General features: G+C 36.9%; 1 protein-coding gene across 2 annotated transcripts in view; it reads right to left on the bottom strand.

Moving 5' to 3' along the window:
* The window catches only part of TLK1 (tousled like kinase 1), a 152,294-nt gene that overhangs the window by 74,587 nt on the left and 58,599 nt on the right, over positions 1-19,108 (bottom strand). For both annotated transcript variants that reach the window (XM_028122422.2, XM_028122433.2), the window contains one exon: positions 5,932-6,003. In XM_028122422.2, coding sequence (XP_027978223.1) covers positions 5,932-6,003 — 72 coding nt within the window. The remainder of the gene's footprint in view (positions 1-5,931; positions 6,004-19,108) is intronic.

The raw sequence follows: 19,108 nt of genomic DNA, 5'->3' as shown, positions 1-19,108 counted from the left end.
GGAAAAAACTGGCTCTAGAAAGAGAAGTAGTCTTTTTTAAAATGTTCAACACAGGGGTGCCTGGGTGGCTCAGTGAATTAAGCGTCTGCCTTCAGCTCAGGTCATGATCCCAGGCTCCTGGGATTGAGCCCCACATTGGTCTCCCTGCTCAGCGGGGAGTCTGCTTCTCCCTCTCCCTCTGCCGCTTGCCCTGCTTGTGGTCTCTCTCTCACTCTCAAGTAAATAAAATCTTAAAATAAATAAATAAAAAGTTCAACATCAGTGATTCAGGTTACACAGAAGAATTATAAAAGATGAATACTGAAGATTAAATTGAGGCAAAAATAAAGTAATTTGACATGTGTTTGCTTTATCAACATTATTATGTAATATGTTGTATGTAAGGACACAGGTATAAATAGACTTAAATGTGTTTCTCCAACACTATTAAAGATGATGTAATTCAATCATTTATATTCAGTCACAAATACTTCAACCTTAGTAAGAAATAAAATAAGACAGAATACATAAAATACATCTTAGGACATCCAAAAAGAGAGGTAGAGAGAAGAGTTATGGTGTAACTGTTCATTATAAATTCCAAATGAGCTACAAAGTAATTTATCTTAGCATCTTGAGGTAAGGATAAGCGGAGACGGCAAATGCAAAGAATTTAGAGAAAGTAGAGGTCTTTGCTTAGTTAGAGATGGGTCCTTGAAGAAGAACTGCAAATAGGTGAATCGGGCAGATTTTAAAACTTGGAAAACACTGATAACCAAGAAATATGGGCTCCTTCTCTATCCTCATAAAATAATCTGGACTTTTGGCCAGCAGACAATACGCATAGATCCTGTTTCCAACTCCTTCAGGCATTCTAAAACATTTAAAATAAGATGAATGGCCATCTCCCTCCATCCCCTGCAAACTCCCTTTCTGGTTCCTCCCATAAAATTTTTATCATTCTCACACCCACAACCAACTCATGATTCTTTGCTTCAGCTGATAAACTCTATTTCACTGTGGAGTATGAGAAAGGTTATTAGGCTGGAAGTTTGTGCATCAGGGGAAAAGATGTTCCCAGTTAATTCTGTCCACAATGAACCCTGCCCACCCAGGTTCTGGATCTCGGCATTTCATACCACCTCCCAAAAAAAGGTATTAAGCTTGGTTCTATTTTCTCCTCTCTTTTCAGCATTCCTTGTCCTGTCGTCACAGCTCTGCTACAAGCCCTTCCCTATACATAGTTTGTTGAGCCTGTTAGACTCTAGACACCATCTCCCTCATCAAGATTCTGCCAAGAGTAGTCAATATTTGCTGTCACTATTTCCTCACTATCCCAGCTCTCTTTAATGGGCTACAATCTAGTATCTTGCTCCCATCAGTCTACTAAAACTAAGCCTAAGTGACAATTCTTAAGTCACTTTTTATAGTCATTATCTTAATTGACTTCTGTGACATTTAATTCTACTCCTTATTCTCTCTTTCTCCTCTTTTTCCTTCTACTGTCTACCTCCTTACCAGACTACTACTCTTACTCTAGCACACTTACCTCGCCTGCTAACATTTCCCAGCATTACACACACTATCAAGATGAGTTCACCCACAGAAGCAGTTTTTAAACTTTTAGGTCCCAGGACTCCTCTACAAACCTTAAAACTGTCAAGGATGCCTCAGAGCTTTTATATGCATAGGCTATAACTATCAATATTTACTATTCTAGATGTTAAAACTAAAGAAGTTTTGAAACAAAATATGCAAGTACACAATTCGTAAGTCAGGGTGATGATGTCATCATGTGTCATTACAGACTGGAAATTTTCACTGTAAACTCTAGAGAAAATGAAAGTTAAAAAGCCAGATATGTCTTAGCATTATTGTAAAAAAAGGGGGGGCAAATAATGCCTTAGCACTACTATGAAGATTGTTTTGACCCTGGGAAGCCCCTGAAAGACTCTCAAGAGACCCATCCCCAGGAATCCTATGACCACTCAAAGTGGTCACCCGTGCCAAAAACTCCTCTAAGTCTTCATCTCTAACCTGACCTCTTTCCTGAGCTCCAGATTAACTCCTACTGCCTATCTGAAGTACCATCTTCATCTGGTCAATTCACAGATGTTCAAACTCAGTGTTGTCCAGAATTTAATTATCTTCTATGCCAAACCTATGTTTCTTCCTTCTGTGTTGTCTATTTTGGTCAAAGGCACTAACATTCACCTAAAGCTAGATACCTTTAAATAATCCTAGGCTCTTCCCTTTCCTCCTTTACCTTCAGTCAGTCATCAAACCATACTGATTCTACTTTTATAATCTAGGTGAATCCGAGAGCTTGTTAGAAATGCAAACTCCCATCCCAGATCTATAGACAAAAGGAACTGTTGGTAAATCACTTGCACACTGAAGTCTGAGAAGCATGGGCCTGGGGAGTAATACCAATAACCAGTTTGAGAATCTGAAGGAGAAGGCAGAGCCCAAAAGGTAAACTTGAGAACACTTTAATTAGAACCCTGCCCACTTCAAGTTTTTCCTCCTAATATTAAACTGTGGAAGTTGGGAGTTTTGTAAAGGAGACAATATTCCTTAACTAAATGATCTTCCCAACTTAGCTTTCATTCCCTCCAATTTTATCCTCTACACTACAAACTGGGGGAGCCTATTCATCTCTACTTTGCCTTCTGTTCCTCCTGTTTAAATGGCTCTCCATTATCTAGACAACAGTCCAAATTCCTTATTACGAAGTACAAGGGCTTTCAAACCCTGACTCCTACCTATCTTTCACCATTCTTGCATAGCCTACCTATGCCAGAGGTCTTCAAACCAGCAGGCAGCTTGGTATGTTTTTTAAGCCTCTCAGGTGATCTAAAAGTGCACTAAGGGTTGAGAATCACTGCCTCATGTCTTGAACAGAACTACCTGCCATGCTTCCATGCAAAAGCAAAAGCGTATCCTAGCCTTTCTGCTTGTCTTCTTCTCGTACTTTACCCTTGTCTTCTGGGATGAATTCACAGCGTTTCTAACAACTCAACTATCCTCTCTCCTTTAAAGGAAGACTTCACTTTTCTCCCCCCGCTTCTCCCCAGCAAAGATGGAATTAGGGGTTTCTTGCTCTTTGCTCCCATAGTACCTTGTGCTTACATCTATTATACCATAGTCTACACTGTTTATGAAGCAGTTTGTCTGTCCTACTAGACAATGATCTCATGTGAAGGTAGGGACTGCACTGTATTCACTTTTTTAAATTCTCTTTGCTTGGGCACAGAGGCTAGAAAATAACACATATGTAATAAATGCTTACTGAAAACACAGTAAAGTTTTGGAACATACTGAACAGACCTAGAATGATGTAAAATGAAGCAAAAACAAGACTGACACCTTCCTACCAACTAGGCAATTTCATTAACAAAGGGAAAAACCTTTCTGTTCTACAATTCTACATTTAGAAATAAAAGGCAAATCCATGTAAGAATTCATATACAAACTGAAATGAAAAATTTCAGTTGAAGTAGATTCAAATGAGTTTAACAGTGAATATCAGATGCTTTTCAGTTTTAAAAGTAAAAAGCTAGAAAACAGAGGAGTTCTGGGTGTCTGAAAGAGTACTGGGTGGGAGGAAAATGCCCAACTGAAGAAACAAAAGCTCAAGATATGCATATTTTTATATTAAAATGTGGAAATAAATACCAGGAAGAAGAGCTGAAAGAATCAAGAGTGAGGTGGAGAGAAAAGCTATTTTTTTTAAATCAACCCTCAGTACTATTTTTCATATAAACAAAAACTATTATTTAAGAAAATGTAATGGATCAGGGGACGGAGTACCAAAAGAATAAAATGACATCAGAGAACAATAGTACATAAACTTTACTACTGGTGCACCAGGAAAAAAAGTAGTACTTCATCCTATAATTATTTTATGCCAAACAACTTCACATAATGATTGACAAATACCTATATTTTGAGGTGTGTAAAATTTCACCCCAAGGAAATTTGTTAAAGTATCTAGTATAGAAATAAAACCTGAAAATCATTTTCCAGATAAGTAGCTTCTTAAATGATAAGACAAAAAAAATTGCTTCTTCAAATCTTAAAGAAAATGTATAAGCTGTAGTCATTTTCAAAATACTGTGCCACTTGACTTAACAATTTGTAAAAATTCCTGATACTGAACACAGACCAGCAAAAGCCCCCAAATTTTTAAGATTTTCTATAAATGCCTCAAATGTCAAAATTTCTATACAAATTAAGCTAAGTATATGCAAAGCTTAACCGAATTGTACTTCACTGTAAATTACAGTATGGTCTTAAAAAAAATTTTTAACTAAAAATACAGTCAAAAGTGATTCTTGGAATTCTTTAAAGGGAAGTGGTACTTTCTTATAGACTGATTCCTCTGAAAAAATTAAATACTACATCTACAGTTTATATTGGGAGACTATAAAAAACACAGAAATACCTGTTACAGATCTTTTACTATGTTTTGCTATAAAAAATCTGTCAAAAATATCAGATTTGGTGAAGAGAAAAGGGAAATATCTAAAATTATTTTGTCGCCCTTCATAACATAACAGCCTATGAAAGGAAAGGCATGTGAAATTACTAAATAGACCAAAATCTGGAAATATCAAGAAATGTTCCAAAGTCCAGGAGATATAAAGTGAAAACATTCTTGATATAGTTTCTAAAAAGCTGTACTTTGACTAAATCTAAACCTACAATTTTTAAGGACTTAATATAAGTATGCTAATTTGAAAAAAAAACTAAACTGTGATAATCTGGTACTACAGGGGCTACTAACGCTTACCTCAAGGGAACCTACTGCGGATAAAGTCCCGTCACTTGCACAGTCCTTTCAGCTGCCTGCCAGTTGTCTCTGTGGAAGGGAAAGCCTGATGAGTGAAAACCCTATGCCACACTCCTTTGGAGTGTCAGGGTGCCTGCACAGTACTGCACAAAACTGTCTACCTAGAGAGATTCCTAGATGCTTTCAATAACAGAGGACTTAAAAAAATGCCACCTTTGATATTCTCTTTCCACTGAACACCAAAACCAAATGGCTAAGAGTTACTGAATGCTAATGACCTATTGGTGTTATCAAGGGGATATATCTATACTAACCCAAGTAGAAAAAAGACCAAAATGGATCAAAGAGAAATAAGTTAACATTGAAGGGAAAACACACACACACACACACACACACACACACACACACACACACACACACACACACATGCATTGAAAAGTAACATAAGTCTATAATCTGAGCAAAGGAAATACTGTAAGGTTGTAGCCACAAAAAGTGATGTTACAGCATCAAGTGAATGCTAAAACCCAAAGAACTTCCTGTATACATACTTCAAACAGATGCCATCAAGTGTATCATGCTCAAGGTTAACTGCACCATGGATCTAAATACCTACTTGTAAAATTCCATGTATGTTCTTAGTGGGGTTGGTAAGTGGGTGGGAGGAGAGAGGATTTTCCAGATATTCTTAAATATGAAAAATGAAAATGAACAGCATGAAATTCAACAAATTTCAAAAAGAAAAAAATGTATCATCTATATCTCAGGAAGTAAACAAACCCTTACTCAGAACCAAACTAAGAGGGAAGTATAACAAAAAACAATAGAAAACTGTAAAAACAGTTCAAAAACCACTTTCGCCTACTAGAATTATGAATGGCTAGTAACTGTCTTCCATTAAGAAAATCTATTATCACTAATGTAGAAGTTCAACTACGTCACCAAAGAAACTATATTTTCTTTCTAATGCCACATGTCCTCAGTCTGAATACTGTGCTTCATAAGGCAGAACAAAATGTTCCTACCAGAAACTTTAGCATTAACCTTTACCACAAAGATTGCTGGGGGGATTGGGAGAGGAGGAAAAACTATTAAAAGCAAAAAGGTGATTCCAGCTTTTACTTTAATAGCACCATATTAAAAATGAAGTTACTTACCTCAGATTCTTTGTCACTTAAAGATCCCAAGCTTCCAAAACTGTGATTAGAACTTTCATTATTTGTTGAGGCCTGTTAAAAATTTTTAAAAAGGTAAAAATTAGGAGTAATTTTAAATGAAACATACTACAAGGTAAACAATCTATATTCATAAATGAAAATAAAGTATGATTCCTTTAAGCAAGGAAGTTAAATGAAGTAAAAATAAGAAATATCAGAGTGCATGGGTGGCAGAGTCAGTTAAGTGACGAACTCTTGGTTTCGGCTCAGGTCCTGATCTCAGGGTCGTAAGATCAAGCCCTGTGTCAGGCTCTGTGCTCAGCCCAGTGTCTGCTTGAGATTCTCTCTGCCTTTCCATCTGCCCCTCTGTGTGTGCTCTAAAATAAATAAATAAATTTTAAAAATAAGAAATATCAACTTCTTAACACTTCAAATATCTTGGAAAGTTTTACCAAATCAATAAAGATCTGTGTTTCAGGAACTGAGTTGTTTTAACTGATTTTTTAGAATACCAAATTGAGAAGCAAAGGAACTGGGCTATTACTAGGATAATAAGATCCCTAAAATTACAACCCAATATATAAAAATTGATGCTTTCTTTAACCAAAAGTATTATTTATGCTCCTTAATTCCCTTCACAATCTTATCAAATTCCATCATATCCCATCCACACCCCTCTGCCTCTCTTTATACTAACAAACTGGACAATCCCTGGTTTTTTGTTTGTTTTGGTTTAGTCTTTCAAGAAAATCTTTTGCCATCTCTACCATTTTAATTGTTTCACCCAAGAGTTTCTACATTTCCTTTATATTATTTTTAGACAGTGACAAAGAGAAATGAGCTATCATTTTGTAGGATGACATCAGCTGTTTCCAATATGTTTCTATGATGCTCATTATTTTGCAGACTTTTTGGACCATCAGTACACTAAATCAATGTCTCCCAGTAATGTTTAGATCAGAGGATGACAGGCTATGACATACACATCAAAGACGATGCGTGAATGACCTTCGTGTACAGGCAGGCCACCTCATATCCCTGTTTTCCTGCAACCTAAGAGTAGGTGCTACCATCAGGTATTTACCCCGAAGATACAAATGTAGTGATCCAAAGGGGCATCTGCACCCCAATGTTTAGGGTAGCAATGTCCACAATAGCCAAACTATGGAAAAGAGCTCAGATGTCCATCAAAAGATGAACGGATAAAGAAGGTATGTGTGTGTGTGTGTGTGTATATACACACACATACATATATACATATACAACAGAATACTACTCAGTCATCAAAAAAAATGAAATCTTGCCACTTGGAACGACATGGATGGAACTAGAGGATATTATATGCTAAGTGAAATAAGTCATCAGAGAAAGACAATTATCAAACAATCTCACTCATATATGGAATTTAAGAAACAAAACAAAGGATCATAGGGGAAGGGAGGGAAAATAAAACAAGACGAAATCAGAGAGGGAAACAAACCATAAGAGACTCTTAATCTTAGGAAACAAATTAAGGGTTGCTGGAGGGGAGGCGAGTGGGGGGATGGGGTAACTGACTGATGGACATTAAGGCAGGCACGTGATATAATGAGCACTGGGTGTTATATAAGACTGATGAATCATTGATCTCTGCCTCTGAAACTAATAATGCATTATGTGTTAATTAATTGAATTTAAATTTAAAAAACAAACAAAAAAATAAAAGTTCTGGAATAGGGGGAAAAAAGGTAAGAGTAAGTGCTAATCCTACTATTAAAAGGTTGGAAGCTGGCCTACAATTACCCTTAGGCTAACTTCTAAACTGATAACTCTGAGTCATTAAATACATGTCTAGTACTATGCTGGACAACTGTAAAGGCTGTTTTCAACATAAACCAGCACTCGAACTGATTAAGATTCAAGCACTATCTAGAGGAAGGTATAATCTAATTAGAGCAAGATTATCAAACTTGAAACAAAACAAACCATAAACAGCAGTTAACAAGTGGTAAATTAGATTCAGGGACAACAGAGGCCACGCCAACGTTTTTGAGCATCCCTAAATCCTGAGATAAGAATACAAATCCCAAACCAACAGACAACATTTATAACAAAACTGGCTGACAAGGAATCTCCATGAGTTCCCCCCAAATAGCAGGTGGAGACAAATCACCAATAACCACAGGGCCTGTGTCATATGAGAGGAAGCAAAAGGAAACAGAGTATGTGTCAGATCTGAGAATAGAGACACTGAAAACAGCAATTTGAGTACAAAAGCTCTAACTCAAAGGGTTTCTCCTTTCAAATAATGATTTAGTATAGGAGGTCCATGGTAAACTCTTGAAGAAGTTGGAGCAATCTAGCCTCGATGAACTTGTAAAACAACCCTGACTAAGGGTATCACAATGAGGATAAACTACTCGGTGTGGGATCAAAATTGAGCACAACTGGTACAATGAAGATAAAGGAAAGAGAATATTCAGACAAAAGGAAGAAAGGAAGCAAAGCCTAGAAATTTCAGAAAGCAAATGCCACGCTTCTGAAGAGTACCCTAAAACAGTATCAGAAGGAGCTCTGTAAGAAAAGACATTCTAAAACCACAAAAATGTAAACAACAGAATATGATTAGGTCAATCCCATGAAGTTATTATAAGGAAAAAGAAAAAGAAGATATGGAATAACATCCTAATAATGAAACCACACCAAGAACACATACCCACAAAATAGGAGAAAACTGTAACCTACCATTTTAAAATGAGCTAAAAAAATTACAAAAATGACTCAAGACATGAAAGAACAACATAAACCAAATTTCAAAAAACTCAGGTTTAGGTTAACAGAACTCAGGAAAACATCAGAAATAGGGAGGAAAAAAAAGTTTCAGAAATGAAGACTAAGCCTGAATGAACTTGAGAAAAAACACATACAACATATATCCATTGAACATTTGTCCAAATGAAGGGATAAAAGGGAAGGAAACAACCAACGAAGCAATAAAAATTCAACACTCGAGTAAAAGAAGTCTTTAAAGAGCACTACCATAAGAAAATAGTAAAAACTATAATACAAGAAAATGCCCTTGAAAATTGAAAAATTTTTGAAACTGCTGACTGAAAAAGCATGACATACACCTAATACCAACCCAGAAAGCCAACATCAAACTTTTCCAAGGCAACACTATATGCCAGAAGAAAATGGAGTAATATATTTAAGATACTCAAGAAAATATAAATGAAGTTTTTTATATTCAGTAAAATTGCTCTTGAACACATAGAAGGCACAGATAAACTGTTATCAAAATGCTGGAGATCAGGAGAGAAAAATGGGCAGAAAAAATATTTGAAGAAATAATAGCCTGAAAATACTAATATTTGGTAAAAGACATAAATTTACAGATTGAAGCACCTCAATGATTCCTCCAAGCAGAAGTACAAGGAAAACCATATCTAAGTATAATACAATAACACCTCACACCTAATAGAATTGCTATTATTTAAAAGATAAAAAATAGGGTGTTGGCGAGGATGTGGAGAAAAGGGACCCCTTGGCCACTGTTGGCGAGAATGTATACTGGTACAGCCACTATGGAAAACAACACAGAGTAGGGTACCTGGCTGGCTCAGTTGGTGGAGCATGTGGCTCTAGATTTCGGGGGCATGAGCTGGAGCCCCATGCTGGGTATAGAGATTACTTAAATAAACTTAAAAAAAAAAACAGTATGGACGTTCCTCAAAAATATCAAAAACACAATTACCATATGACCCAGCAATTCCACTTCTAGGTATTCATCCAAAGAAAATCAAACACTAATTCAAAAAGATATCTGCAGCCTATGTTCACTACAGCATTTATTTACAATAGCCAAGACACGGAAGCAACGTAAGTGTCCATCAGTGGAGGACTGGATAAAGAAAATGTGGTATACATATATACAAGGGAATATCAGCCATAAAAAAAGAAGGAAATCTTGCCATTTGCAACAACATGGATGGACCCCGATGGCATTATACTAGATGAAATAAGTCAAAGAAAGACAAAAGTTTATGATCTCACTTATATGTGGAATCTTAAAAACAAACAAAAAAAACAAAACCCAAGCACACAGCTACAGAGAATAGATTAGTAGTTGCCAGAAACAGGGGGATGGGGTGGGTAAAATGGATAAAAGAAGTCAAAAGATACAAACTTCCAGTTATAACATAAATAACTGCTGGGATAACATAAATAAGTCACAGTATGGTGACTATAGTTAATAATACTATATTGCATACATGAAAACTAAGAGATTAAATCTTAAAAGTTCTCATCACAGGAAAAAAATTTTAACTGTGTGGTGACATATTCACTAGACTTACTGTGGTGATCATTTTGCAATATATACAAAAATATGGAATTATGTTGTACACACAAAATTAATATAATGTTACATGGCAATTATACATCAATAAAAAACTAATCCATTAAAAATTTTTAAAAAGAAAAAAATTTGGGGGCACCCGAACAGCTCAGTTGGTGGACTGTGCAATTCCTGATCTCAAGGTTGTGAGTTCAAGCCCCATGTTAGCTGTAGAGATTACTTAAAAATAAAATCTTTTAGAAAAATACATAAAAAGAAAGAAAAATAAAAAAATCTTGAAAGCCATCAGAGAAAGAGAACATATTGTATATGTAATGACAAAAAAGGATATGACTAACTACTATCTTGTCATCAAAATTATTACAAGCCAGATTTAATCTCTGGAAATGTGAGACAGAACTATGGATTGAGGCACGTAAGGCACAGTGAGGAAACAGAAGGTATTAAAAACAAGTCTACACACTAACTGAAGAGACCCTTAGCCCCCTTTCCATGCTTAATTCTAGACAGTACCCAAACTTATACTCCACAGACAAAAAACTATATAATTTCTCTCTAGGAAAACAGAGCATCTCAAGATATAAGACTTACAGATAGCAGGAATAGAAAATCTCTCAGAAAAATGACCCAGCCATGTCACCTTATGCAAAACCTATTGGTCAGTAAGCCCTACCTACTCATACAAAGCTTCCAATAAGTGTTCAGTGCCTAATGCATGTATATCAACAAAGCCCAACATCACCACATATCTGAAGAAATACAAACAAAAAATTAAAAGAAGTCCATAAGAAATAAAGACAACCAAGGGAGCACAAAAAAAACTTCAAACAAAAATAAAACCATTACTAAATATCCTAATAATAGCAAACTACAAAAATGAAACATTTAAGAGAACCACGATCAAAAAAAGGGGAAAAAAAACTGGAAAAAAAAGTAAGAGCTAAAAGAAAAAGAAAAAGAAAAAAAAAGTATGGATTTAAAGATAAAGGTGAAGAAACCTTGCCAGAAAGAGACCAAAAAAAAAAAAAAAAGAAAACTAGAGACTCAGTTCAAGAGGTCCTGCTCCAAATAATGAGAGTTCCAGAAAAAAAGAGTAAGAAAATCCAGGAGGTGAAATTATCAAAAAAACAATTAAAGAAAACTTTTCTAGAACTGGAAAGCATGAGTTTCTGCATTGAAGGACATACTTTTTTTTTTTTTTTTAATTCAAGTTAACTATATGTTGGTTTCAGGAGTGAAGGGCATACTTTTGACCAAGTACACTGGTTCAAGAAGACCCACACCAGGGCCCATTACAATAAAGTATTTTAAATGACAGGGATTAAAAAGAAGATCCTAAAAGCTTTTAGGGAAGAATAAACAGGTTACTCACAAAGGATCAGGAATCAGAATGGTATTGGAATGTTCAGCAGTAACTTTGGAAGCTAGAAGGCAATGGAACAATACCTTCAAAATTCTAATAAAACGATTTCCAACCTAGAATTCTATATGCAGACAACCAAGGGGAAGAGGAAAATATGCAAGGTCCCCAAAATGTAACTATTCATTTACCTTTCCTCAGGAAATAACTAGACAATATGTTCCACCAAAGCAACGGAATAAACCAAAAAAGAGAAAGAGATGGCATACAGGAAGCAGAGCTCAAACACAGGACAGACACAAAAAGAATTCCCATGATAGTCAAGAAGGCAGATTCCAAGATGACAGGCATCCAATAGAAGGACAGAACAACTATCCTAAATAAGAACAGAACAACAAAACTTCAGGGAAGATGTCTAAAGAAAAAACAAGAAAAAAATTAAGAAAAACTTCTATCTGAAAATAATGAAAGATTTCTACATCTCTGCTGTAAAGTATCGAATGCTTCCACTGAATACTTAAAAACGAAAGACATACCTCAACCATAAACTCCACAGAAAACAGAAAGCTGTACCAAAGAGAAAATGTAACCATGGAGTCTTCAGTATATACTTAGAAATACAAATAAAATATAATAAAAAGCTACAAGATGTAAAAGATTACTTCTGTGAAGAATGAATGTAAGGTTGGAAGAATAAGACATAGTTCTACTAATTTTCATTATAGGCCTAGTAGAACAATTTGGCTTTTGCAGCTCTGACCATGGATTTTTTGTCTTTTTCTTCTTGATCTGTAGAAATTTTTTACATAATTCTGGGTATGAATCCTCTATGACTTGCCTTTTCACTCATATTATTTACTGGTGTCATTGAATATAATTATATTTATTAAACATTTGCTTTATGCTTACTGCCTTTTGTGGCCCATTTATGAAATCTGCCATTATTCTTGGTAAATCTTTATTGTTTTATCTTTCATATTTAGATCTGCAAGTTATCTATTATTGATATTTGTATTATGGTAAGAGTTGAGGGTCAATTGTCATTTTCCCCCATATAAATATTCAACTGATCCATCATCTATTATAAAAGACTACCCCTTTCCCCACTGCACTGCAGTATTACATTTATCATGTATCAAGTTACTATGCATAAATGGGTCTGTTGCTAGACTCCATTCTGTTCTATTGGTCATTTTTCCTTTCCTGTGCTAATATCACAGTGACTTAATTCCACTCCTTGGTATATACCTAAAAAAACTGGAAACCTAAGTGTACACAAAAACCTGTACCAGTGTTCAAAACAGTTGTACCAGTGTGAATTCAAAGATTATTCACATCAAAAAAACAGAAAACCAAATGTCCACCAACTGATGAATGGATTTAAACAAAACATGATACAACACCACAATGGAATATTCAGTCACAAAAAGGAATAAAGTACCAATATATACTACAACATTCACGAATTGTGAAATCATTATGCTAGGCGAAAAAAGCCACATACCAAATGGCAAGTATTGTATGATTCCATTTATAGAAATATTCAGAATAGGCAGGTCCATAAAGACAGAAAGTAGACACAAAATGTCATATTTATACGAATCCATTTATATGAAGTGTTCAGAAGAGGCAAATCCATAGAGACAGATAACAGACAAATGGTTGCCAGGGCTAAAGTATGGGGTAGGAGAGCAGGAGAATGGGGAGTTGCTGCTAATGTGTAAGGGGTTTCTTTCCAGGGTGATAAAAATATTCTGGAATTAGTGGTGACAGCTGCACAACTTAGTGATATACTAAAACCCCCTGAAATGTACACTTTAAAATGGGTCATTTTATGGCACATATGAACTATATCTCAATACAAAAAGATTATAAAAGTTTCAAATTACTGAGGAGAAAGGAACACTGAGGGGGTAAAAAAGCTTGATAAAACCTAGTACATAGGGCAGAGCAAGATGGCGGAGGAGTATGAGACCTGGATTTCCTCTGTCTCAAGAATTCAGCTGGATAGGGATCAAACCATTCTGAGCACCTAGGAACTCAACAGGAGATCCAAGAAAAGAATAGCAACAACTCTGAACAGAAAAGCGACAACCTTCTGGAAAGTAGGATGTGCGGAGAAAATCCCAGGCGATATTTGATATTCGGGAGGCTAGACAGCGGGGTAGTTGGACACTTCTGGCAAGTGATAGAGCCTCGAGGCACAAAATCCGAACTTTCAGAAGTCGGCTCCGCTGAGGGACGTCGCTCCAGTGGCTAAGGTGGGGGGGGGGGGGACACCCTCGCGGGACAGTGTGGTCTCAGGACCCTTGGGGTCAAAGAAAGACCAGGGGTGCCTGAGTGCAGCACAGGTCCCAGGTATCGGATCGGGGAAGCCGGCTGCAGAGATGGAGCCGAGGCACGGTATCTCAGCTTGGGGTTGCCATAAACTATGATCCGCGGCACAGTCGGGCCACTGATCCTCCAGCAGGGACCCAACAAGCGGCAGATCTGGGGAGACACCCCTTCCTCCCCTTCCTCCCCCAGGAGGAGTGGCACAGGAGCGCACCGCAGGGATCTGCTGGGTTTGGAGACTCCACACTGAGTAGACTGCAAGAGATAGAAACGCTCGGCCACAGGCCGAGTGAGCACGGAGTGCGGCTGGACACCGGGGAGATGGGAGTGACTGCTTTTCCCTTGGGGCGCACTGAGGAGCGGGGCGGGGCCCGAGTTCTCGGCTCCTGGTAGGGGGAGATTGGGAGGCTGCCATTTTCACTCTCCTCCTCCAAAGCTGTACAGAAAGCTTGCAGGGAATAAAAGCTCCCGAGAGCAAACCCGAGCAGATTACTTAGCCCGGATTAGGCAAGGGCAGGGCAATTCCGCCTCCGGCAAAGACATTTGGGAACCACAGCAACAGGCCCCTCCCCAAGAAGATAAGCAAGAACAGCCAGCCAAGACCAAGTTTACCGATCAATGAGAAAGGCAAAACTCCAGCGCTAGCGGAATACTGCACATAGAATTCATGGCTTTTTTTACCATGATTCTTTAGTCTTTCAAAGTTAATTTTCTTTAACTTTTTTTTTAATTTTTCTTTTTCCCTTTTTCAACCAACATCTTATCAATTCCTTTTTAAAAGACATTTTTATTTTTCATTTTGAGAGTCATTTTCTATCCCTTCATAGTAGTTACCGTTATTTTTGGCATATATATATATATATTTATATATATACATATGTTCTCTCTTTAAAATTTTGAAATACAGTTTCTTCTAACAGATCAAAATATACCCTAAATCTCTAGTGTATGGCTTTGTTCTAGTCTCCTGCCTGATCACATTCTCTCCCTATTTTTTTTTAAATACTCTTCTTTTTTCAAACAACTTATCAATTCTTTTTATAAAATTTTTTATAATTTTCATCTTTACAGTCATACTCCATCCCTTCATCGTATCAACCCTTATTTTTGTACATGTATGTTTTTCTTTCTTTAAAATTCTGGGAGGCACTTTCTTCTAACAGACCAAAATACACCCAAATCTAGCGTGTGGCACTGATCTATGCACCAGCCTGATCATATTTGATCATATTCTCTGTTTTTATCTTTTAGTTTTTCTTTTTTCCTTTTCCCCTGGTTTCAGGTCTTTTCTGATTGGTTTAGAGTATATTTTCTGGGGACATTGTTACCCTGTTAGCATTTTGTTCTCTCATTCACCATTCTCCGCTGGACAAAATGACAAGATGGAAAAAATCACCTCAGCAAAAAGAACAAGAGGTGGTACCGACTGCGAGGGACCTACTCAATATGGACATTAATACGATGTAGGACCTAGAGTTCAGAATGATGATTTTAAAGATACTAGCTGGACTTGAAAAAAGCATGGAAGTTATTAGAGAAACCCTTTCTGGAGAAATAAAAGAACTAAAATCTAACCAAGTCGAAATCAAAAAGGCTATTAATGAGGTACAATCAAAAATGGGGGTGCTAACTGCTAGGATAAATGAGTCAGAAGAGAGAATCAGCGATATAGAAGACCAAATGATGGAAAATAAAGAAGGTGAGAAAAAGAGAGATAAACAACTACTGGATCACAAGGGCAGAATGTGAGAAATAAGCAATACCATATGACAAAACATTAGAATAATTGGGATCCAAGAAGAAGAAGAAAGAGAGAGGGGGGCAGAAGGTATAATGGAGCAAATTATAGCAGAGAACTTCCCTAATTTGGGGAAGGAAACAGGCATCAAAATCCAAGAGGCACAGAGAACCCCTCTCAAATTCAGTAAAAAGAGGTCAACACCCCGACATCTAACAGTAAAACCTACAAGTCTCAGAGACAAAGAGAAAATCCTGAAAGCAGCTCGGGAGAAGACATATGTAACCTACAATGGTAGAAACATTAGATTGGCAACAGACCTATCCACAGAGACCTGGCAGGCCAGAAAGGACTGGCATGATATATTGAGAGCACTAAACGAGAAAAATACGCAGCCAAGAATACTATATCCAGCTAGGCTGTCACTGAAAATAGGAGAGATGAAAAGCTTCCAGGACAAACAAAAACTAAAGGAATTTGCAAATACTACATCAGTCCTACAAGAAATATTGAAAAGGGTCCTCTAAGCTAAGGGAGAGCCTAAAAGCAACACAGACCAGAAAGGAACATAAGACAATATACAGTAACAGTCACCTTACAGGCAATACAAAGGCATTAAATTCGTATCTTTCAATAGTTACCCTGAATGTAAATGAGCTAAATGCCCCAATCAAAAGACGCAGGCTATCAGACTGGATTAAAAAACAAGACCCACTGATATGCTGTCTGCAAGAGACTCATTTTAGACCCAAAGATACCCCCAGATTGAAAGTGAGGGGGTGGAAAACCATTTGCCATGCTAATGGACACCAGAAGAAAGCTGGGGTGGCAGTCCTTATATCAGACAAATTAGATTTTAAACCAAAAAGTGTAAGAGATGAAGAAGGACACTATAATCTACTTAAAGGGTCTATCCAACAGGAAGATATAACAATTCTAAATATCTATGCCCCTAACATGGGAGCAGCCAATTATATAAGCCAATTAATAACAAAAGCAAAGAAACACATTGACAATACAATAATAGTGGGGGACTTTAACACCCCCCTCACTGAAATGGACAGATCATCTAAAGCAAAACACCAACAAGGAAATAAACACTTTAAATGACACACTGGACCAAATGGACTTTACAGACACATTCAGAAAATTCCATCCCAAAGCAACGGAATACACATTCTTCTCTAGTGCACATGGAACATTCTCCAGAATAGATCACATCCTAGGTCTCAACCAGTACCAAAAGATTGGGATCATTCCCTGCATATTTTCAGACTACAATGCTTTGAAACTAGAACTCAATCACAAGAGGAAAGTCAGAAAGAACTCAAATACATGGAGGCTAAAGAGCATCCTACTGAAGAATGAATGGGTCAACCAGGAAATTAAAGAAGAATTAAAAAAATTTATGGAAACCAATGAAAATGAAAACACAACTTTTCAAAATCTTTGGGATGCAGCAAAGGCAGTCCTAAGAGGAAAGTATACAGCAATACAAGCCTTTCTCAAGAAACAAGAAAGGTCTCAAATACACAGCCTAACCCTACACTTAAAGGAGCTGGAGAAAGAACAGCAAATAAAGCCCAAACCCAGCAGGAGAAGAGAAATAATAAAGATCAGAGCAGAAATCAATGAAATAGAAACCAAAAGAACAGTAGAACAGATCAACCGAACTAGGAGCTGGTTCTCTGAAAGAATTAACAAGACTGATAAACCCCTGGCCAGACTTATCAACAAGAAAAGAGAAATGACCCAAATCAACAAAATCATGAATGAAAGAGGAGAGATTACAACCAACACCAAAGAAATACAAACAATTATAGGAACATATTATGAGCAACTATATGCCAGCAAATTAGATAACCTGGAAGAAACGGATGCATTCCTAGAGATGTATGAACTACCAAAACTGAACCAGGAAGAAATAGAAAACCTGAACAGACCCATAACCACTAAGAAAATTGAAGCAGTCATCAAAAAGCTCCCAACAAACAAAAGCGTAGGGCCAAATGGCTTCTCAGGGGAATTCTACCAAACATTTAAAGAATTAATACCTATTCTTCTGAAACTGTTGCAAAAAATAGAAATGGAAGGAAAACTTCCAAACTCGTTTTATGAGGCCACCATTACCTTGACCCCAAAACCAGACAAAGACCCCATCAAAAAGGAGAATTACAGACCAATATCCTTGATGAATATGAATGCAAAAATTCTCACCAAAATACTAGCCAATAGGATCCAAAAGTACATTAAAAGGATTATTCACTATGGCCAAATGGGATTTATCCCTGGGCTGCAAGGTTGGTTCAACATCCGCAAATCAATGTGATACAATACCTTAATAAAAGAAAGAACAAGAACCATATGATCTTCTCAACAGATGCAGAAAAAGCATTTGACAAAGTACAGCATCCTTTCTTGATCAAAACTCTTCAGAGTATAGGGATAGAGGGTACATACCTCAATATCATAAAAGCCATCTATGAAAAACCCATAGTGAATATCATTCTCAATGGGGAAAAACTGAGAGCTCTCCCCCTGAGGTCAGGAACACGGCAGAGATGTCCACTATCACCACTGCTATTCAACATAGTGTTAGAAATCCTAGCCACAGCAATCAGACAACAAAAAGAAATAAAAGGCATCCGAATCGGCAAGAAGAAGTCAAACTCTTACTCTTTGCAGATGATATCATACTGTATGTGGAAAACCCAAAAGACTCCACCCCAAAACTGCTAGAACTCATATGGGAATTCGGTAAAGTGGCAGGATAGAAAATCAATGCACAGAAATCAGTGGCATTTCTATACAGCAACAACAAGACAGAAGAAAGAGAAATTAAGGAGTCGATCCCATTTACAACTAACCCAAAACCATAAGATACCTAGGAATAAATCTAACCAAAGAGGCAAAGGATCTGTACTCAGAAAACTATAAAATACTCATGAAAGAAATTGAGGAAGACAAAAAGAAATAGAAAAACATTCCATGCTCATGGATTGGAAGAACAAATACTGTGAAGATGTCAATGCTACCTAGAGCAATCTACACATTCAATGCAATCCCCATCAAAATACCATCAACTTTTTTCAAAGAAATGAAACAAATAATCCTAAAATTTGTACAGAACCAGAAAATACAATAGCCAGAGGAATGTTGAAAAAGAAAAGCAAAGCTGGCAGCATCACAATTCCAGACTTCCAGCTCTATTACAAGGTGTCATCATCAAGACAGTATGGGACTGGCACAAAAACAGACACATAGATCAATGGAACAGAATAGAGAGCCCAGAAATGGACCCTCAACTCTATGAATCTTTGACAAAGCAGGAAAGAGTGTCCAATGGAAAAAAGTCTCTTCAACAAAGGGTGTTGGGAAAATTGGACAGCCACATGCAGAAGAATGAAAC

This window comes from Eumetopias jubatus, unplaced genomic scaffold (assembly GCF_037043125.1).
Source record: "Eumetopias jubatus isolate StellerSeaLion01/CBP00866 unplaced genomic scaffold, mEumJub1_p1.0 scaffold_3, whole genome shotgun sequence".
Lineage (NCBI taxonomy): Eukaryota > Metazoa > Chordata > Mammalia > Carnivora > Otariidae > Eumetopias > Eumetopias jubatus.
The sequence above is the reverse complement of the archived record's forward strand: the minus strand, read 5'-3'. Positions and strand labels throughout refer to the sequence as shown.